The sequence below is a fragment of the Haemaphysalis longicornis genome, unplaced genomic scaffold (assembly GCF_048455015.1).
Source record: "Haemaphysalis longicornis isolate Haplotype H1 unplaced genomic scaffold, Haemaphysalis longicornis Haplotype H1 scaffold_3, whole genome shotgun sequence".
NCBI classification, from domain to species: domain Eukaryota; kingdom Metazoa; phylum Arthropoda; class Arachnida; order Ixodida; family Ixodidae; genus Haemaphysalis; species Haemaphysalis longicornis.
This window is the reverse complement of record NW_027526335.1, coordinates 154,741,420-154,763,224: the sequence shown is the minus strand read 5'-3', so window position 1 is coordinate 154,763,224 and position 21,805 is coordinate 154,741,420. Positions and strand designations below refer to the sequence as shown.

The 21,805-nt window shown below is 47.4% G+C and overlaps 1 protein-coding gene across 16 annotated transcripts in view; it reads left to right on the top strand.

The window, feature by feature from the left end:
* The window catches only part of LOC144175156 (uncharacterized), a 100,484-nt gene that overhangs the window by 34,157 nt on the left and 44,522 nt on the right, over positions 1-21,805 (top strand). For 4 of the 16 annotated variants that reach the window (XM_077704242.1, XM_077704241.1, XM_077704240.1 and 1 more), the window contains exons 8-16: positions 616-648; positions 2,125-2,229; positions 2,514-2,615; positions 7,395-7,499; positions 7,784-7,885; positions 12,341-12,433; positions 13,837-13,911; positions 15,197-15,298; positions 17,141-17,236. In XM_077704242.1, the coding sequence (XP_077560368.1) occupies positions 616-648; positions 2,125-2,229; positions 2,514-2,615; positions 7,395-7,499; positions 7,784-7,885; positions 12,341-12,433; positions 13,837-13,911; positions 15,197-15,298; positions 17,141-17,236 (813 nt within the window). The remainder of the gene's footprint in view (positions 1-615; positions 649-2,124; positions 2,230-2,513; positions 2,616-7,394; positions 7,500-7,783; positions 7,886-12,340; positions 12,434-13,836; positions 13,912-15,196; positions 15,299-17,140; positions 17,237-21,805) is intronic. The other 12 variants (XM_077704245.1, XM_077704244.1, XM_077704248.1 and 9 more) reach the window with 12 other exon arrangements.

Below are 21,805 nucleotides of genomic sequence, written 5' to 3'. Positions count from 1 at the left end.
ATCCTATGTGCTAATGTTTATAGTAGAAACATGTTATTAGCACACCTGCCAGGTTTCCCTAATTATCCGGGAGGCTCCCGAATTTTGATGGTTTTGTACGATTGTACGAGCAAAACAACAACCTTCCGAAAACTACCTGTCTTTTGCTAAATCTTTCTCCAAGTATGGCCTCATTAGGCCGGAGCTACCTGACAATGCAATGCAATCCTACACTACTTGACATCGTTATCAGCGAAGAGATTAAAAAGCGTAGTCGGCCTTGCGCAGAAGTTGAGCCAGTCAGTACACCAGCAGCGCTGAATGCGAGAGGAAGATCAGTAAAGCGTTAAAAATTGCACCCTGTTCCGACCATCCATGTCTGATAACCCTCAGTCACGGTCTTTTGGCGAAGTGTCGCAGAGGCGGACATTATTAGCCGCGACAGTAATTCATAGGACTTCCCGAAAAGAGCGTCGTCAGCAATGTTGAAGATTTAACAAGTGACCAGTGGTGTAGGTTGTTAGTAGATTGGACAGTTCGGTACCTGTTCTGTTGTAACTAAGTTAAAATGCATGTAAAATATTCCATTGTGTTACTTCTAATTCCCCCCCCCCCCCCCCCCCCTTCCCCTGACAGATCTCCCTAATGCTATCGCGGCAAACCTGGCAGGTATGTATTAGGGTACACGGTTGACCGCATGCCCCTGTTTTTCTGCATTCCTTGCACTCTCTGCTGAAACAACAATCTAAGGCGCAATGACCACAATAAACGAGCTCAATGTGGCTGCCTGCATTCCAAACTGTGGCCTGAGCCAAAGAAGCTTTTTTCATTTTTATCTTCCTCTCTCTTTGCTTCTTCCCTTCTTTTTTTTTCTTTTTTTTTGGTCAAATGAAAACTTTGCAGTAACAACACCACATCATGCAGTGCAATGAGGACACCTAAGCACTTGTATTAGTTGTGGATGTGAAAGTGTGGATGTCCGATTGAGTGCTGCAGAACACACAGCACTGCACAAAGTGCCCCGGCTTGCTGGTGACTGCTGCACCGTGGGGCGAGGGTAGTAGACAAGGCCAGAGTTGTGAAGGTTGTTCTAAAGTGCCCAACACACTTTCCTTTCTCTCTCTCTCTTTTGTCAGCTGCTGCAGCTATGGAATGAGTGGTTCAGATCTAAACTTGGGTATCGCTGCAGAAATGTTTGAGAAGCAGAGCATTTCTTATTTTCTAATTACTCTTCCCCGACGGCTTACACAAACTTGCGAGGAATTTCGTTTCGCTCTCGTACACTTGAAGGGTATCGCCGAAAGCGAATGTTTTTGCCAAGAGCAAGAATCGGGAAATTAGTAGGAATGCGCAAGCCAGGCTACACAAAATTCCCCCCACCACCCTTGTTTTTAACTGCAAATGAAGACCCAGAGTCATAACATTACCAAAGGTGCGACTTTCGTGATGTGGCGGCAGCGGTGGTTTGAATTTGACAACTGTTTTAATTTTTTGCTAGTTGTTCTGCCCTATGTCAAAGTTTATTTGCTGACTTCATTGTCACAGAGGACTCCCTTTAGAGAAAACAAGTTATAACCAGGGAGCTTACTGAATCAGCAGGTCTACGTCGGATTGCAAGCTAGTAAAAATGAGGAACAGACTCTTTATATAATATCTGGAGGTTTGGTATGTGCAGGTTATTGTGTAAGGGCCTTAATAACCTGAGTGTGTTTATTACGTGAGAAAAAAAAAACACTAATGGTAAGGAGTTTTTATACGTGGGTGCTTGTAGGCTTGGTGGATTGTACGTGCCAAATGCACAGAGAGAGGCATTTGCCGATGTGTGGTGGAACAGTTAATGAAATACTACTACATGATTTCAGTAATTACCGTACTTATTCGATTATAAGGCGAGGGTTCAGTTTGTAGGGTCGAACAAATTGCCATATATGTACTGAGCTTCAAATATCAGGCGGGGTATGACTTTGACACCACAGATTTTGGAAAAAAAATCTCGCTTTACATTCGAATAATTTCGGTAATAAGCGATTTCAGCTGATGAATCGCTGTCAGTGAACCAATAAATTTAGTTAGCAAAAACTCCCCCTTTCATCGTTCCCTCTCAGTTCTGTTTACTCTCTCTCTCTCTCTTCCTCTCTTGCTCAGAGCGGGACTAGTGGTACTGGTGTAGAGATAAAGGGCGAGCCAGAAGCCGACATTTCACCGCCTGAGCCAAAGAGGGCGCCACTTCTCCCAACGCCCGCACCACTGGTACGCTGCGTTGCATGGTTAATTCCGGAACTCACACGACTCAGGTTTTACGTGGACTGAGTAAGTAACATTCTTTTGTGCATAGTCAAAAAAAGGAACAGCGATTGTTTGATATTACTTTGAACACAACATGAGCGAAGGTCCGTGCGGTGCTTGGAAGCACCTGTCCGGTGTGGAACAGAGATGGAAATGGAGGTCAGGGCAAGATGAATGCCTTCAGTGCACAAGCATGTTACACCTGTCACCATGGGCTTGCATGTTTGCACGCTTTTTCATGGTTGCAGTGCCAAACAAAGGGACCTGCTGGCAAACCAAAGCCCGCGTTATTGCCCCCTCCGGCGAAGCAACGACCTAGAAGCCCAGTTCGGTCCCCTGCTCCCGCAAAGGTGAGTTGGCCCTGCTTTGTTTGACTTTATGTTTCATTGAGTGAATGAATGATTGAGTGAGGGAATAATTGAAATAGAAAGTGGAAAAAAAGTGGACTGGGGATATTTTGAACTCATTTGGGAGTTCACCAGCATACAACCTCATCAAACGATCTCATCGGCTGTAGCCCAATGCCTGCCGCGGAAAGCCTTACACACTCCTTCTCTCTTGCTTTCTCTGTCCCCATTTGTTCTCGCCTATTTCTGTTTCAGTGTTTCCGCTCGAGCAGTGAAATGTCACCTTTGTGACGTTGTGTTTTGATCAGCAGTGACCACAGGGGTGGATCGCCCCCACGTGAATTCCCCATTTTCCCATGCCTTTCTTAGCCGTGTTGTGGAGGGAGGGGAAATCGGTGTAACCTGTCTTTTCTCTCGATGGCCACCGCTGAATCGGCTCAGGAGCCAGGGGATATTCACCAAAGTCGGCCGTTAGTTGCAATTTGCCTGCTAATCTTGACAATCCCTTAGACGCTGTCCGAAATCCGCAGCAATGCAATCAGTCACGTGATTGTGCCACGTGACGGCAGAAAGCTGCAAGGGAGGAGGTTGGGGCAGTCAGTGGAAAGGGATCGGTCATAGCATGTAAACTACAAAAAAAGCGATAATACAAAGCAGTGTTTTGAACCGAAAAATATACCGGTTCAGTGACAGGTCGGGTGAATTTATTTCATTCCCGTTAAGTTCTGGTTCAAAAATCGCCACCCAGACTGGTTCGCAATTTGGTTTTGTGAGTTAAATTATTACCGAGGTGTGAAAAAAATGTTTGTGGTTTAATTAAAGCAACCACAAAAGCCAAATGCAGTTTTGCTTCATTAAAAATAACTGCTTTTTCACAAAAAATGTTCTGCAATTTTAAAGACAACCGTAAGCAGTAAGGCCAGATACCAAGGAAAGCAGATGAAGTACTAATGATTTACCAGCTGCTTTCCCGCCAAACCCTTATGTTGTCCTGGGGACTACTTCAAGCAACCACCAAGAGTCTTTCATATGCAAGTTTGTGGAATATGCTTTCTCCCACTTCCTTTTTTTTTTTTTTTTTTTTTTTTTTTTTTTTTTTTTTTGAAATTGCTATCTTCTCTCTGGAATTGCCCATCACCCTGAAGGTTAAACCCCTAGAGAAGGCCTGCGTACTGGCAAGTCACCTCCATACATTAGCAGGGTACCTGTTTAAATACTGGCGGTGTACTTTTTTTTGTCAGTTATACCATAAAAGAAATCGTACAGCGATCCCGTGAATGCTACCTGTGAATTCGATTGTTTGGCCACCTATGATAATTCGTTAGCAGTCACCTTGTCGGAGGTGCGAGCCAGAATCTAGTTAAATGTGAGCTTGAGTTAACACTCAGTCACTGCATGTTGCTCTGGGCCCGCTTGCACGAACAAACATTCTTATTGGCAGCCTTATTCACAGTCTAGTCTTATTCACGACTTCAATAAGTCCGCAAATAAGATTCGGACTAGTGCGCTTGCTCGAAAGCACTCAGGCCAGGCTACAGAGTGGTCTTATTTAAGACTATAGGGACAGTGGGTACCTAGACGAGCACGAGAGAGGCCCCTAGGGAAAAGCGGGGAATACGTCGCAAAACTGCCTATTGCATTTCCAACCTTGATTGGATAAATTCAAGAAATGTGACCATCAGGCCGCGTATTTGGGCCTTGTCACAAATACGTTACAATGATCCGCCATCCTTGGTAGGTCAACTCACGCAGGCCGGGCCTCGGTCGCCCGGCCACGTAAAGAAAGTCATAAAGATCGTCTGCTACGAAGCGTGAGCCTGAGAAACCTCCTGGGCTGACGCGAAAAGCATCCACATTGTCTCACGTTGTCGCATCACAACTAGTGCTTTTCATCTCACCGTGAATTAGACAGTTGCGAATTGGCTTCAGGTTCATCGTCGTAGACTGGGACGCAACGAGCACGCCAGCGTCTCACGCTGCCGGGAGCGGAGACAACGATCGCAATAACCCACTGCCTAGCCAGCATATCGCTTACCGAGGGCTGCAGATGTAAACAATCGCGCTGTAGAATATGGAATATAGCCTAATGTTTATATCATCCATGCTTTTACGCGCAAAAGATCCCGACTGCTGAAGCAGAATGCGCAATCAAAGTACAAACCCAAACAATCAAGCTTCGTAACCACCACTTCCGAAGGGACTGATGGAAAGACGCGAAGTCTGCGAAGCTTCTCTTTGAAAATGCGATTTTATTTAATGCTCTCGGGCAGAGGTATTACAGGCTGTTAACGTTTTGCTGTTGTGTATAGTTTTTGTCCAATTTCAGCTCTATTGTGAACGCCTATTTGTTGTTTCTGAGCTAGTGGGCATGATTTTATAAAAAATTCCTTAGTTCAGCCATTTCGGTGCCGCTTTTTCGTTGCTACTGCGGCGACAGCCGACATAGCAGATGATCACACATTCATACCGCGCGTTCGGCCGCTCGATGTCTGCTCAGGACAAATATCTGGCCGCAGACGATCATCCCTGTCCATCTTCGTTTGACGTGAGGGAGAAAAAAAGCCGCGCTACCTGGGAAATACAACACATGCCCATAGCGCACAGCGAAAGTTGAAAACGGTGGTTGACTGCAGCCGTCGCTGCCACATTAAAGTAACTAGGCCTCGCAGCTTCCACGGCCTGTGTTGTCTGGCCCTTACCACCCGCTCTCCCAACGGCGTTTCCAAAGCCGTCGGCCTCCATGGAACAGGCATTTATTTGTTCGAAGCAGATGGTCAAGCGGACTCCGCGCGGCATCATTTGCCACTTCTACAGTTTCTGCACTCGTTTTTCCCGGTATGGAGGTCGATCTTTATGATGAAATGACCGACCACGTCAGAATAAGACTGTGAATAAGACTGCTTGGAGCAGTCTTATTCACAGTCTTATTGCGTTCTTATTTGGAGTCCTATTCGCTGTCTTATAAGTTTCCGAAAAGCGTCTTATAGCCTAGGGAACATAAGACACCGAATAAGACTGCCAATAAGATTAGACTGCGAATAAGACTGTCTTATTGGGCTTCGAGCAAGCGGGCCCTGATCACTGGAATGCATTTTGAGGTACCGTATTTTCGCGCGTATAACCCGCACCAAAAATGCGAAAATTTCAGTGGCAAAGTAGGGGGGCAGATAATACGCAGGGGTTCTTCCTTTAGTGCAGCTTCATGGCAATGCGCGTTGTGTCGTGAAGCTGCTACGCTGTAACACTGACTAAGACTTCCATGGCAGTGATTGCACAAAATATACGAAGACAAGGAACAAAAACTCTAACAACTGAATTTTATTAGTGAATTGTGACTTTTGCCTTGCAGTCACTGTATTGTACTGGCTAAATGTACCCTTTTTCTGTCTGCATAGTATGTGATGTGTTGCTTGAGCAGTAGCTTTGGTGCAGCCTTTCCTGTATAAAATGTGCAGGCAGTACATGAGGATTTTTCTTTTCTCTTTTCCGGCGAGCTGAAAGTGGGGTTGCGGATTATATGCAGGGGCGGGTTGTAGGGGCTATAATGGATGCATGCGTCATCATGAATACGTTTCACGATGAATATGTTCCACGTGACCATCGGCATTGTTCCATCCACTAAGTTGCGGAACCTTATAACAGATTGTGTCATTGCAAAGTTGAAGGGTGACTGGACTCGTAAAGCGCAAGATGAGATGTTTTCCAGAAGACGTGTTCATTAGACTGCTGCTATGCAGGGAAATCGGTTTCTTTAGGGCTCAGCGGGCATAAAAGGAATTGCTTAATCGAATTTGGCTGGAAGATATTTAATGTAAGCCTTCCGCTTTAGCGGGAGCACGTAAGCGCTGCTCCACACAGTGAAGTGGTCCGCGTGTACTCCGCGCAACTCACAATCGTGGCTTTATCTAAAGTGTCGTGTTGTATCACGCGCCCATACTGCAGAGCATTTGTACATAGAAAAAGTCTTCAGAGAGTTTCATAGTACCATTCCGCTGTTGGCCCGCTGCACCCCCCAACGCAGCGCCTAAGCCTACCACTGAATGGACCAAAAGAGGCGTAACTTCGAACCAGCACCTCGGGGCATGGACGCGGGTTCAATTGACTAATAGCGGCGTTTAGTAGTGACTGAAACGAAATAGAAAACAAAGTGGAAACCTACTGAGGTCTGCTATCATATGAGGCGTTGCGGAAAAAGCACCGGTATTACGACGACACGTGAACTATTGTCCGCTATCCGAATTCCATTGCCTAAATGTTGAAACTAACTCATACAGTTTTTGTGGCCAGTTTTAGTAGAAATTTTGCTTTAAGTGGAGAGGTAACTACACAGCAGTTGTTTCTGGGTGATGGGCAATGTTTTGAAACCTCAATAACTGGTTAAATGAACAGTAAAATCGAAACCCTGATTTTACGAAAGTTGCGCCCCAAGTACGACTTCGTTATATAGAGGTTTAACTGTACTACTACATGATTTCAGTAGTTACCATATTTATTCGATTATAAAGTGGTCGGATTATAAATTATAAGGCGAGGGTTCAGTTTGGAGAGTCGAAAAAATCGCCATATATGTACTGAGCTTCAATTATCAGGCGGGGTATGACTTTGACACCACAGATTTTGGAAAAAAATCTCGCTTTACATTCGAATAATTTCGGTAATAAGCGATTTCAGCTGATGAATCGCTGTCAGTGAACCAATAAATTTAGTTAGCAAAAACTCCCCCTTTCATCGTTCCCTCTCAGTTCTGTTTACTCTCTCTCTCTCTCTTCCTCTCTTGCTCAGAGCGGGACTAGTGGTACTGGTGTAGAGATAAAGGGCGAGCCAGAAGCCGACGTTTCACCGCCTGAGCCAAAGAGGGCGCCACTTCTCCCAACGCCCGCACCACTGGTACGCTGCGTTGCATGGTTAATTCCGGAACTCACACGACTCTGGTTTTACGTGGACTGAGTAAGTAACATTCTTTTGTGCATAGTCAAAAAAAGCAACAGAGATTGTTTGATATTAGTTTGAACACAACATGAGCGAAGGTCCGTGCGGTGCTTGGAAGCACCTGTCCGGTGTGGAACAGAGATGGAAATGGAGGTCAGGGCAAGATGAATGCCTTCAGTGCACAAGCGTGTTACACCTGTCACCATGGGCTTGCATTTCTGCGCGCTTTTTCATGGTTGCAGTGCCAAACGAAGGGACCTGCTGGCAAGCCGAAGCCCGCGTTATTGCCCCGTCCGGCGAAGCAACGGCCTAGAAGCCCAGTTCGGTCCCCTGCTCCCGCAAAGGTGAGTTGGCCCTGCTTTGTTTGACTTTATGTTTCATTGAGTGAATGAATGATTGAGTGAGGGAATAATTGAAATAGAAAGTGGAAAAAAGTGAACCGGGGACATTTCGAACTCATTTGGGAGTTCACCAGCATACAACCTCGCACCGCTCCTATAAAATACAAAAAAAAGGGGGGGAGAAAAGAGCCTCATCAGTTTCACAGGTGACCTTGGTCTAGAGCACTGCACGGGCCTGATTTTAGGGCCCGAGCCCGGCCCGACCCGCTTTGTGAAGCCCGAGCCCGACCCGGGCCCGTAGCACCGAGCCCGGGCCCGGCCCGGGCCCGGGAATTCATAAGTGAGCCTAGCCCGGGCCCGGCCCGGGCCCGTCGTCTCAAGCCCAGGCCCGGCCCGGGCACGTCGTCTCAATTCCAGGCCCGGCTCAGGCCCGTCGTCTCAAGCCCACGCCCAGCCCGGGCATGGTCTTTTTTTTTTAGCCTAGGGAGGGTCCGCATGTGTGTGACCAGGCCTGGTCCTAGACGTTGAAGAAAATTTGTTTTATTATATTTGGTCGAGTGTCTTCGTAGCGGGAAATCAGACGGAGCATGTAGTCTGTACAAGTACGCCCTGAATTGTAACGCAAAAAATAAGGGTTTAAAAGTACACGTAGTTTAGCTCACACCGTCTGCAGTTCCCGCCACATGGGCGTAATAATAGCTCGTATTCTTACACGAGAGACACCATCAGCTTTGATGACCAGACTCTTGGCAACTTCATGTAGTTGTTTCGGTCACAAGTTGGTATTAATGAAATTTCTTGCTCTCCATTTGAATCCACGAGTATGTGCGTGCGTTGAAATATTTTCCCTTGAGTGGTTGTTAAGCGGTGGCGCTTCTCTACCACGCGAGTTTGATTTCCAGCCACGAGAGCCGCATTTAGATTGGTTCGACATCTAAAACACACGTACATAGACATAGGTGCACAGCTCCAGGGTGGCTTAATTAATTCCTTCCCAGCTAGGTCATTCCTTGTAACCGTATCTTTGATATGTTGTACACCAAAATATAAAATCTTTGCGCAGTACATGAAATGTCATTAAAGTTGCAGTATAGTGACTATCAGCCCTAGCAAAACACGTTTTAAAACAATGTGCACAACTAACATCAAGAAGCGCGTAAAAGTATACTCAGAATATTCAATGTTATGCTCTTTTCTACACTTCACGTCGGAACTATTAACGGCCGGGCCTATGAATTCAAGCCCGAGCCCGCCCCGGGCCCGTGGCGTCGAGCCCGAGCCCGGCCCGGGCCCGTGGCACTGAGCCCGAGCCCAGCCCGGGCCCGCGGGTAATCGACTTCGGGCGGCCCGGCCCGGCCCGCGGGTTGGGTCGGGCCCGGGCTTTCGGGCTGGCCCGGGCCCGTGCAGTGCTCTACCTTGGTCTGTGGCAGGCGCAAGAAGCGGTAGGCGACCGGGTGCCTGGTGGGCGACAGTTAGCGGGCCGCTGAAGTAAATCATAAAAAAAAAAAAGAAGAGCCATCGACACAAGAAAAAAATTTGACGTATTTCCAAAGTGTGGCAGCGCATGCCGAGCAAGAGAAGTTGGTGAAAAAGGTGCGCTTTTTAAAGATACAAACAATGACGTACATGTACGTCATTGACCATTTTGAAAGTGTTTGCTGATGCCGTACATGTACGGCTGTGACCCTCAAAGGGTTACCCCCCCTCCCCCCCCCCCTTCAAAACGAGTATCAAGAGCTATAGCAAGTGTATCTCCCAAAGCGAAGCAGCGCTGAAAAACATGAAACAGCAGAACAAGCAGAAAGGATTAGTGCTGGGCAAATGGGGCAGCATGGGATGGGCGTGCCTTTCTGCATGCATACTCTAGTGCTGTATTCTCTTCCAAGACAGAATACGTAGTGCCTCCAAGGTTGAGGGACTCAGTTTCTTCCAGAATGGTGGGTGCCTACGATACGCTCACAGTGTTCTCTGGTATCCGTATTATCCTATTTGGATACGTTAAAAAACGGGAACTTGTCCGCTCTGCGGGTTGTGAAAGACTGACGATCATACCAGGCACTGTTATGACTCACTGGCGCCAGGTTTGCGCGGGTCAGTCGCCCGCTGGTCGACCACCCCACCGCTTGTCGACGGAAACGAAAGGAGGCCGACAAGACGCGGCGGCGGCCACTGATTGACAGCGGCTTTTGAGCGGTGTTGAGTGTTGTTGCCCCAAAGGGATTAAGGAGCCGGTGCTCTTCCCCCTGCCTAAGCAACGAACGCGTGTGCGCGTGAAAGCCCAGACGGCGACGACCAGACAATGGGACCCCAGTGGCGGCGGGAGCACCGCGAAGAAGGCAGTGGCAATGGTCAAGCCATTAACTCTTCTCGGAGTGATTCCACGAACCTTGTTAATCTGTGCTGTTAGGCTCCCTGGGAAGTACGTGCGAGAACCCCACCGTGGGAACGCAGCGCGCGGCGGACACCAAAAGGATACGCGGCGCCCGCGCGTCTTCCGTTCTTCCCCTCTACTACAGGCTCCTGACGAGTGGCAAGGGTGTGTGTGTGTGTGTGCCGTGCATCTGCCAACATACCTGAAAGGTGTGTCCCTACCCGAGGGCGGTGCTTCACAGCGAGGAACTTACACATCACCATTGGTCCGCATTGTTTTGTATGGGGATCCCCAACCTAGGGAACTAGGGATCGGGGGTCAACAAAAAGGGCGTACTGCGGCCCGCCAAGAGCTGTCTTCTGTCTTCATCTCGACAACTCACTGTAAAAATGTAAATAAACCTGTTGAGTTTGCTCTAAGCTCTCCCCTAGTCGTGGCTTGACGGAGCGACGGCGACCGGAACCGCTACCAGCAGACTGCAGTCGCTACAACTCGCAACAACTCACCACAGCATGCGCTGCCTTTGCTTTATGACACACTTGGGTGTTAGAGGTCGGACAAAAGAAAGGACGCCTGAAGCAAAATCTACCTTTCGGTGTTTCCTTATTCAATGGCCGAAGGCAGCAATAAAGTGCAGGAAGTTATTCATGTGGGAACTCTGCACGGAATAATTTGGAACCATGTGGTGGGCCCTGTCTTGTTTGTTTTCCTGTCGAAACCCACTTCCCAAAAAGTACTGGTGTGCTTGATGCCCCGAAGCTACTCAGGACTGTGCTATGAGGCACACAGTATATTGCAGGCTGGCAAAGCAATTAAACCACCTAGGGATCTTCAACATGCGTCGAACTCTCGACGCATGGATGGTTTTTTTTTTTTCTTCTTCTTCTACATCAGAAAAATGGCAGCTGGGTGCAGTGATCAAATCCACATCCACGTGGGCAGCAGCTAATGGCTCAGCCACCGAGCACCTTTTGAGGGTCACACTTGTCACACTTTCTAGGTGTACAACGTTCTTAAAGAAAATTGTGAAATGCATTAAGTGCACACATTTTGGGTGTTCTTGAGCAATGCAACACCAGCTTCGCCATTGCACAGTACAGCAATTTTGCGGCCCGATTGCCCTTACGCAGTCACAGCGTGGGAAGGGCAAACTTAATGTTTCATATCATTGGAAGGCTGCCAAGAGACATTTCCTTTGCTCAGCCTTGCATTCTGCTCGCGCTACCAGCAGTAGCATACCATGGCAGCATTGGTGCGCATACCTCTCCTCACACATTGTAATGACGAAGAAAGTGCTGATAGTGATCTGAAGGGGAAAGTGCGTGAGAAGTTACGAAATCGATGGTGGGAAAAAGAAAGGCACTGAATAGCATTGACCGCACATTACCAACGGCGGATGGTCGAACCATTTTGTCGTGAACCGGTAATCGTTATTTCTTTTTTCGGTTCAGTTCTGGTTCGGGTTCGGCATGCTCAAAGAATAATGGCTCGGGTTTGGGTTCAGTTCCGGGGAAAATACCGGTTCGGTTTCGGTTTTTGGTTTGGTTCAGTCGTGGTTCGACACCCTGATTAAAAAGGAGGAAAGGAAAGCAACTGCGGAGGTGTTCACTCAGTGCCACGTCTACGGGGAGGACATGCAAGGGTGCATTCGCGAGTTGCACTGCCTAGAAAAGCAGCATTGCGAAACGAAAGAGTGCTAAATGTTGTTGCGCATGTCACTGCACTGCATGAACACTCACAACGGGTCAGCAGCGAGTTGCCTGACTTTGCTACTAAATGACAAAAGTACGCATAGGAGAAACGTCACAGCAGTGTGTGCTGTGTGAGAAAATTGGCTGCTCCAAGCACTGGATTCAAACAGCAGTGTAGGGGCAGTGTGTCTGGGTGTGATCGCTGCATCAGAAGGCATTCATCGTCATCCCGCAATAGTAACCTTGGGTAACCGTTATCTTAGTGCTTGACAGTAGTGCAAGGGGCACACGAATTTTCTCTTGAGCTTGCACAGCATCTTGTTTGTCGTCCTTGTGATGATGGTGATGATGATGATGACCAGCTGATGACCTATGACCTTGTTCTGCCCTTTGAAGGTGAACACCAGTTTCCCCATGCCTGCAGTAGCAGCACAGCAGCCACCACTGAAGCGCCCCAAGAGCCCCATTTCGTCCCCTGCTGAGGCAACAGTGAGTCGTACCCTCCTTTGTTCTGTGCAAGGTTGTAGGCAACGGCACACTCGGCACCCTTTGCTTCCGAATTCTCACGGCGCACGTTAAGCACTGTGCAGAGGGCACAACATAAGGCATGCGAGCAGTTGGGCACATGCAGTGCTCTCATAGTCACGGGTACTCTGCTTTACTAACCCGACGTCTAGTAAAGCCGTGCTCTAAGACAGTACAAAGGAACAATTTGTTACAAGTTGTAGAGCTAGGTTTGTGTTTCCTTTACAGTGCCCGGCTCTGTACCTAACAGTTGTGCACACTGGTGTCACGGTATTGTCCGATTGATGTGCCTTTGCTCCGGTTATTGGCAACCTGTATTCAATTATAAGGGCAAAGTGTCTGCCTCCGTCCCACCACTGTAGAGTGAGGCAGAGTGGTAGTAGCAGTGATTTGAGTTAAAAAGGGAAAGAAATGGATTGGGGGTAGTATTGAACTCACCTGAGAGTTCACCTACTAAGCCTTGATAGAGGCCAGCTCAAACGATTATGCAGTGGAACCCCGTTCATACGTTTTTCATCGGACCGGGAACACAAAACGTAACAACCAGGAAAACGCAGCAGTGAAGAAACGAGGAAACCTTCGGAAATGAATGAAAACAGTGTTTTATTTCTGCAACCATGTATTTCTGCAACTTTCGCTTTCGAACCTTAAAAAACTCGAGAATGTAGGATTGCCACTTTTTGCGATCGCTGGAAAACAATGCTTATCTACTGCGTTTAGTACGTCAAGCTTTTTCTGAAGGGAAAGCGCCTTCCGTTTTTGTGATGTTATCAAGGCACGACAAAGTGCGCGGTTGCAAGTTCAACGGCGTTCTCAAAGCTTGAAGCGCACGATGACGAGGAGAGCGCGTGCTATTCTTGCGGTGGTGCTTTTATGGCAAACACGCACTTCCGGTGTTCCGAAGTGAAACTTGCGTTTTAAGCGCAGTGATGGTGGTGATAGCATAGAGTAACAAGAGCCATCTAGTGGCGACAAATCGCATCCGCGTGCGGCTTCATGCAGTCAGTTCCGTAGCCAAGCCTGGCCAAGGCTCGTCAAACGTCAAAATGGCACTCCACGCATGCTGCCTGGGCGTGTTCGGAGTGTCAGATTGCGACGAATGATCCGGGAACGTACCCTGAGCCACGATGTAACAGTGAGGATTTTAATACATGGGACTCTGTGAGCTGTGCCAGGACTAGACAAAAACAATGTAGCAGCCGGGAAAATGCCGCTCTGAGGAACGTAAGAGCGGGGTTCTACTGTATTGCCCTAGCATCAAGGCTGGGTCAGGTTTTGCTAGTTTGCATCTTTTTGCAAACGAAGTCCTCTGTAGTGTTCATTACACCCCCCCCCCCCCCACCTTCCCTTTCCTGCGCAAAAAACAGGGCACTGCAGCCAAGCCGCGGCCTGCAGCCATGAAGCGCCCCGAAGGGCTGGTTCGATCCTCTGAGCCTGCAAAGGTGAGTTAATGAACCTGCTCCTCTTCTAAGTGGTGTTAGTTGACGCTCAAGTTAGTCTGTTCAACATTTGGCAACGCAGAACAACAGCAAAGTCGCTCAAGCAAGTAGGGCATTGCTAAGCATCACTCTTGCTTTCTTGGCGTAGTACTTGTGGGGCTTCATTGTTTGAGCTGTATTACTTGTAGAGGTCATTTAAATGTGCTCTGCCACTCTGCGCCAAATCACAGGTGCAATTCCTGGCTGTGGTGCATATATATTTATGCTCCGGGTTTCCTTGTCACGGTTTCGATTGCCGATGGCAGGTTGCTCAAGATAGTTGCATTCAGCCACCTCTTGTAGAATGTCATTACCTAGTCTGAAAAGGACACTTTCTGAATGCCTATTTAGCATTAGTACTTTGGATTTATATTCGCATGCACCTTTAACTGTACCCCTGAGCTTTCCAAGTGCAATTTCTGAAGGATTCCTTGCACCTCATTCCCCGACTAACCGAACAAGAGGATGTCATCCACAGACCTCAAGGGGCTCAAATATTTCTCGTTTACTTACATATTCCTGTCTTCTCCCATTGAAGTGTCCTAAATGCTCCTCTAGGCATGCTGTAAATAATTTTATTGAGACGGTGTCCCCTAGTCTGACATTCTTGCTGTCAGGAAGTTCCCACTGTTATGAAGGGTTATTCATTGTATATGCCTGGCAAGAGCCCTATGTTTGTCTCTCAATGGTTATATGTTTACACACATGCAGCGTAGTTTGTCAAAGTCAGTGGATTTTAAGCTTATCACATGGCACTGCATGTTGTGGCTGCGGTGTAGTAGCTACCAATCATTTAAGGCCTAAATTTGATTCAGTGTGCGATGGCTGTAATGAATGAGTATTACAAAAGCAATGCTCTCAGTTTTTTTTCATGTCCAAAGGAGTGCCAGCATTAAAATCATCATGAATGCACTTACATTATTACCATGCAATTCTGCGAGTTTCGTGATTGTCACTTCTATCGTTATTGAATGACATTTACTGTGCCATGTAGACCCGCATGACCACAAACCAAATGGCATTTATAGCAGATGTTTTTCGCTTTGAATGACATCAGATTTGCCCCGCGAGAGGGTATAAAAATGACAAGTGCCTAGTATACCACCAAGGGGAGACTTGCAAGTCTAACGATGGCAAATCATTGCGAGGTATAGCATGTGCGCAGGGGTCGGGAAAAGCGAGCTTTGCACCCCACCCACTGCCTATTCCAGCTTGTTCCTCTTGTCCTGTTCCGTTGCTTCTTGTACAGAAGAAAGGGGCCAGCAGGACAGACTCTACGGCAGCCCCGCGACAGCCCCTGAGAGCCAGGCGCCCCAGGAGCCCGATTCTGTCCCCGGCACCTGAGGGAAGGGTGGGTGTCTTCTGCTATGGCACCCCCTTTCTTTTACACCACCTCCTACCCTTATTTTAATAGGAGCGTGCCTACAGGAAGGACCGAAAAATTTCTTGGGGCACCTAAGTCCCCTTACGTGCTTTGAAGGTGATACTTCTTAACAACTTGTTTACCGCTAAATCGTATTTGCGTCTCTTTCGTCAGTTTTGTTTCTTTGTCTTACGGCTCTAATTATGCCAGTAAGCTAACAGACTAGCACACGACACAGCTTTCCTAGTAGTATCTGGGATCTGCGCGGCTGGTGGGAACCTGTTCTACTCGCGTGCCATCGCATTCAGGTGTTGCGCGGCACACACTATTGTACAACTTAACGTTTCCAATTCACAGTTTTGTGAATTTTGTGAAGCGGGCACATTAGACCCTCAAAGTGCCCGATTGCGAGCCATTCCCCCAAGTGGGTATGTGCCGCGAAGAAAGGAACAGCAATGCAGACAACAACTTTCGTTCTACACTGGCAACGTGTGGGGATAGCACAGTTGGTAGAGCACTTGGCTGCTATAGTTTGTAGATTTGGGTTCAAATCCGATAGAATCACACATGACCATTTTCTTGACCAGACAACTACAACAAGAACGGCAACGGCACTTTTTCAGAGAATTGGGCACTTAAGGCTTTCACCTTAGAAGGCATCCACTTGAAGTGTTGTCTCCATGAAATACGAGAGCGTTCTTTTTATTATGTTGCGCTGCTGGGGAACTGAGGTGCTCGGCACACTAGTTCGTGTCTCTTCGATACTGCTTTCAGTTTCTGCACATCAGCTTCCCACTGTCACACGCATGGCACCTTGTTCCAGAAGTGATGGGCAGCACATCGAAGCGAATTGGACACTTTGTTTGCGTTACATTTACATCAACTTTGTGCACCTTTGCGCATGTGTTGTTAGTTCCCAGATGAAGACACATGAGCAGCAGGTGTCGAATCATGGACTATATAAGGGCCTGTCTGTGATGTTTCATAAAATCGGCTAATTCTTTACACCGTGCATGGTGAGTTGCCTCTGTAGAAATGACGAGAAGCATTCATGGAGGTGAAAGCCAACTGCAAATAAAATATAATATGTGTTGTCAGGCAGTAAAGAATGAGGTTCATTGTTGTTGAAATTAAAGGAGCACTGACACGAAAATTTTATGTTACACTTTTATTGGTTTTATCGATGCTTAATGGCCTGGCGAACCTGAAACAGCACTTCAAATACTTCAGCGCGCGATAGTTAATTACATTGAACGGCCTGAAAATCGTTTGTTTCGAATTCTCGCGCTTTCATCCCAAACGGCTCATATGACAGACCTCACCGCTTTGTGCGGACGTCACCGGCGCCCGCTTGAGAGGGTGTTGCGCGTGCTCGCCGCTCGTGGGGCCGCGCATGTGAAGTGACGTCACGAGTTTTTGACGAGCGCTGCCGTGTCACTTCTTTTGGCTCTCCCTGGATGATGTCACGCTGATGTCTATTTGCTGAGTGCCGCTCCGCGCGCTGCTCCAACGGCGCGAAAAATGAGATCCAATTAAACTGTGTTCTTCACGTCGCAGGCCGCTCATATTTCACCCAGGGTATTCTGTTGAGTGAAGGAAGCGAACTGTGCAATAATATTAACGCCGAAAATTGGTGTCAGTGCTCCTTTAAGGTTAATTGGAGTGTACGTGTGTGTTACTGAAAAGTTGTTAATGAGTATGGCCAGGTTTTCGCCTTGAAAGCACGTCAGCAGACTTGAGTGCCCCAAGGAATTTTGCACCTCTTCCTCTGTGAGGCAACAACGCATTTGCAGTGTTCACAGTCGACTGCCCTGGTGGAAATGTGTGCAGGTGACCACCACTGGCAAGGTGACGAAGCCTGCAAATCCACCACCAGCGAGGCAGCAGCAGCAGCAGCCCAGGCGCCGGCCCCTTTCCCCACCAAGGGTGAGCTGTGGGCTAGTGTCACTAGATGAGATACAGACTACCGTCACATATTGTTGTTATCAGAGTTGCGAGATTGCCGCATCTGCGGCTTCAAACTGGGTCATTCCTTAACATTACCAAAGATGCAGCAAAACGGCATCTTTGGACATACTTCTGCTGCTGAAATGCTGTAACACACGTTATCTTTGATTCACATTTGGAACTAGGTCAATAGTGATCAGCCGCAGAGCAAGGAGGGAAGCTAAGTCTACCAGAGTTGACCGACTAAAGCGCATAAACAACAAAATGGCGGTGCCCATGAACCGCCGCAGTGTAAACAAATGTCGTGTGATGCGAACTGATCGATGATCATGGCGGAGGCAGGGAACAATAGGAGAAAAGAGTGCCTATACTCTTTACCCTTGTCTAGTGACACTACTGTGGGCCTGCCTGATCACTGCACCGACATGCCCCTTCTCCTCACCACTGGAGGGGGGGGGGGGGATATTTTTCACTGCACAATGTTGTTCATGTGGCTGGCTAGATGCATTGGTGTGCTGATGTAGGGCGGGGATCACCGCTTCGTTGCTTAAAGAGGCTATGAGGACTACATACAGGCCTTTGGCAACCCACTCAGCTCCATTTGAGCCATGAAAGGAGTTTTTCAATTAAAATAAAAAAAAAACTGCAAGCAACTTTGAAACACTTCCGAATTTCTGGATACACAATCAGCAATGGCGCGATAGCTGGCAGGTCTAAGAGAACGGTTGTCAGGGAATTAGCTGAGTGGTAGCGTTCAAGTGATGCGAGCAAAACAGAGCCAGAGGCCCAACTGCAATCGCACAGTCATGTTTCTTGGTGGTGGCATCGGTCGGCAGTCACCAGCTGTACAAGGAAGGTCCTGTGACACAATAGAGACCCCGCTAGAGAGAGGCTGGGGAGTCGCCACTGCCTCATCTGTTTGGAGTATTTGTTTGAAGTTTGTAATGAAATTGGTGTCATTAATATTGGGACAAAGCAGCCTCCCTAACAAACTGAACTTGTTTTTTGTCGTCGTTCTGTCGGTGGCCCTGGGCTAATGAAAGGGCACCTATTGGATTGGCTCACAAACTGCCTCAGAAGAAAAAAAAAGAAGTAAGAAAAGCTGCCCCTTCTCGGGCATCTGTGGCCTTGCAAAGATGACTTGTATAGTGGATTCAGGTTGAACGAGGACAAAGTGAAATTTAATATAAGGCTGCGCAGTGTAGTATATGCCTAGTGTCTACCATGACCTGTTTTAATAGGGTTGTGCGAATATTGAAATTTTTGAATACTAATCGAATACGAAAAAGGCAAAAACCTGTTTTCGCATATTGAATTGAATATTGAATGTGTATGTGGTATTAAAAAGGCACAGAACTAGAGGCAAATATAGTTTACTACCCTTCCAACATAAATTGCTGAAACGGCATTTTAGTACAGTGCAGCAGGTTAATAGGCTCGCAGTAATACACTCATTGCAAATTATCGTGCAGGGAAAAAAAAAATTAACTGCTTATCACGTTCACAAAGTACGCACTCCCTAAGTGTTGTAACATTCACAACAAAAGGGAAAAGAATAGAGAAGAGAAGTTCAAAAATTGTCACAGTACAAGTCTTTTGCGGATGCAAGAAATTCACTTATTATCGCGCTAGGACGGCTCACACCACTTGCAAGTTGTGACATCAGGTATGGCCGTGTTTACATGGCTGCGACGCAGTTTCTATCACATCGACGTCATGGCAAGAGCACGCTGCAGGTTGCTGTGATGCACATCTACACAGTTCAGCCATGTAAATGTAGTCCGTGGAAAAAAGCCAACACTTAAAAATAAAAATGATCAGTGAGAGGCCATCACCACGGAGCGGCAATAATCCGTTTACCTGTGAAGGAAAGCTTGACATCCACCTGAAGGTAGCCATACGGCTACAAAAGAAAGCTGTACAGCTTCCTCAGAAACTTCGCAGTTGAAGAAAAATTCGTCCTAGTCCAGGATTCGAACCCAGGACCACCGCCCAAAGGGGCACTGACACAAAATTTTGAAGGCGAGATAACTTCGGAGGTAGATTGGTGTGAACACATATACATCATCTGCAAAATATCAGCGGCAAATACAGCCTAGAACATATTTAAAGTCAATTTTAAAGTGTGCAATCGACATCCCGCGGATATTTTGTAAATAAACAACATCTAAACACATCACGAGTTTGTGTTTGCCGCTTCCGCAATGCCGGCGTTTTTCGCTGGCTCGCCCGGCTCTCTGCTCCAATCGGAGGGCCGGAGGGCGGAGCTTTTGCTCTCGAGAACGAATGACCCGATCGTTGGCGGCGGAGGCGCCGTGATTTCGTCAGCTCATCGGGCAGCTGGCCGCGACCAAAGTTCTACAGCGATTCCAGGCACTCTGTTTCTATTACTTGTTATTTACATTGGATGCAAAAATGCGCCGGAGACACGAAAAGCCCACTGAGCGAGCCGCACGGTCGCTGTGCAGGCGGCGGCCGCGGCCGCGAAGTGGCTCAGGCCAGTGGAGGTAGCTCGAGTGATAGCTTGTTACCGCTGCACGAAATTGTACCCAAGTGGCAGCTTCTGAGAAAGGAGTTAATGATGCGATGGCGGGTTGCATTAAAAATTGTCATCTGCATCGCTTACGAGAGCGGCAATCGAATATCTGCCGCAGTGCTAAGCCGAACACATCTGTAGGCGGACCTGTAGGCAGACTGGCCGGCTGCTCCCAGCGCACGTCTTGCCACCCACTGTCCCGAGCGTCGCGCGTCGTTCTTTAGCCGCGGTAGCACTTGCACTCGCAGCTCCTGCATCACGTCCACGGTTGCTTTTTAATTAAGCGGCTCACGAGATCAGTACGTGGAGGCATTCGCAGAAACTGCCGGCAATGCGGATTCGACAGTGCTACGGCAGCTCTGCTCTGTGATATCCCTCCGACGGTCACATGGTCAGCTTTGTTCACATAAAATCCGTCGGTTCACGGCATCCGCTGAAACTGAAACTGCGACTGGCCGCATTGAAAATGCCTCTGATTAAACAACCGTCGCATGCGGAAGCAAATGAGGTTTCTACAAGTGATAAGTAGGCCACTAGCGACTTATCGCAACAAAAAAAAACAAGATGCAAAATTTTTGTGTCAGTGCCCCTTTAAGAGGGCAGTTGGGTCTTTGGGGCCAAAAAATGGTCAAAAAAAGCGTTCTCTGAAAAATGGCATTTTCGGTCTTCACGGCTATTTTTCTATCAGTCTGTAAACTTCCTCATCAAAAGGAACCATATTTTGTTGTTATTATATTATAATAGCATTTTAAAGTGCACTCTACAGCTCAGTTAGCGCAGAATTCGATGGTGAAACAGCACTTTTCTTGCAGTGCAAAGCTAGCATTTCGTCCTCAGATATCTCGGCACCCAGAGCAGGTACAACTGTAATACTTTTTGCTTCTGATACCGAAATGTGTGGAGAATACAACGTTGGAAACAAAATTTTCAAATGGAGGTTTTGAAAAATTATTATTGTGTTCAATTGGTACCACCCGTGAGCCATTTCTGGCAGAGCGCGGGAGAAGCGAAGTTCACTGTGTTGTAAAACGACCAAAAATAGCTGAATCAAAAAAGTGCTTCCTACGTTGTATTCTTTAGTCATTTGTCTGCCTAGCCACGTGGTAATTGCCATTCTGTATGGAGTGGTTATTTTGTAACTGTGACCCAAAATAATGGCAATTAATCATTAAATAACTCAAAATACAATCAACTTAAAAAAAATCTAATGGCAGATTTGAAATCATCACAAAATCATCACAAATAATGCAGTGCAGTTTCATTAAGATTGGTTGCTAAATAAAAAGAATAGCTCTAAGACCAGTCTGCCCCCTTAACCGGAGCAGTCGCTCTACCAACTGAGCTAACCAGGAGGCTAGCAGTTTGTAGCACGAGAGCGAATTGATCAACAACTCGAAGTGAAGGACAGGTGTAATCGACCAGATTTAGGGATCACTTCGCTCTCGCGCTACAAACTGCTAGCCTCCTGGTTAGCTCAGTTGGCAGAGGGACTGCTCCAGTTAAGCGGTGGTCCGGGCTCGAATCCTGGAGAAGGACGAATTTTTCTTCAACTGCGAAGTTTCTGAGAAAGCTGTATAGCTTTCCATTGAAACTGTTTGGCTGCATTCAGCTGGATGTCAAACTTTCCTTCATAGAACTTAATCCACCTTGAAGATTTCTCCTAAATCTGGTCGATTATTCCGTTTACCTGTAGGAAGGGAGAACTGCACGTTACGAGCTGCCCTTATCTTCTTCATCTGGGCAAAGCAGGGGCCCTGCTATCTGCAAGCTCACTTTATCTTTACCAAAACAACAAGCAACTGGCAAGGCCCCAGAGGGCTGCACATGACCTTTGCGCCTTGCAGATAACATGGCTGCGCTCGCCAGAAAGATATTTTGGTCGATATCTTTTATTTTTTTGTTGGTGTGTGCATGCGTACCTAAGGGGATATGCACGCCTTGGTGTTGCTGTAGTGTGTAATACCTTGCATGCCATATATAGGTGCCTTCGTTACGTTCCGCGTGAAAAGATG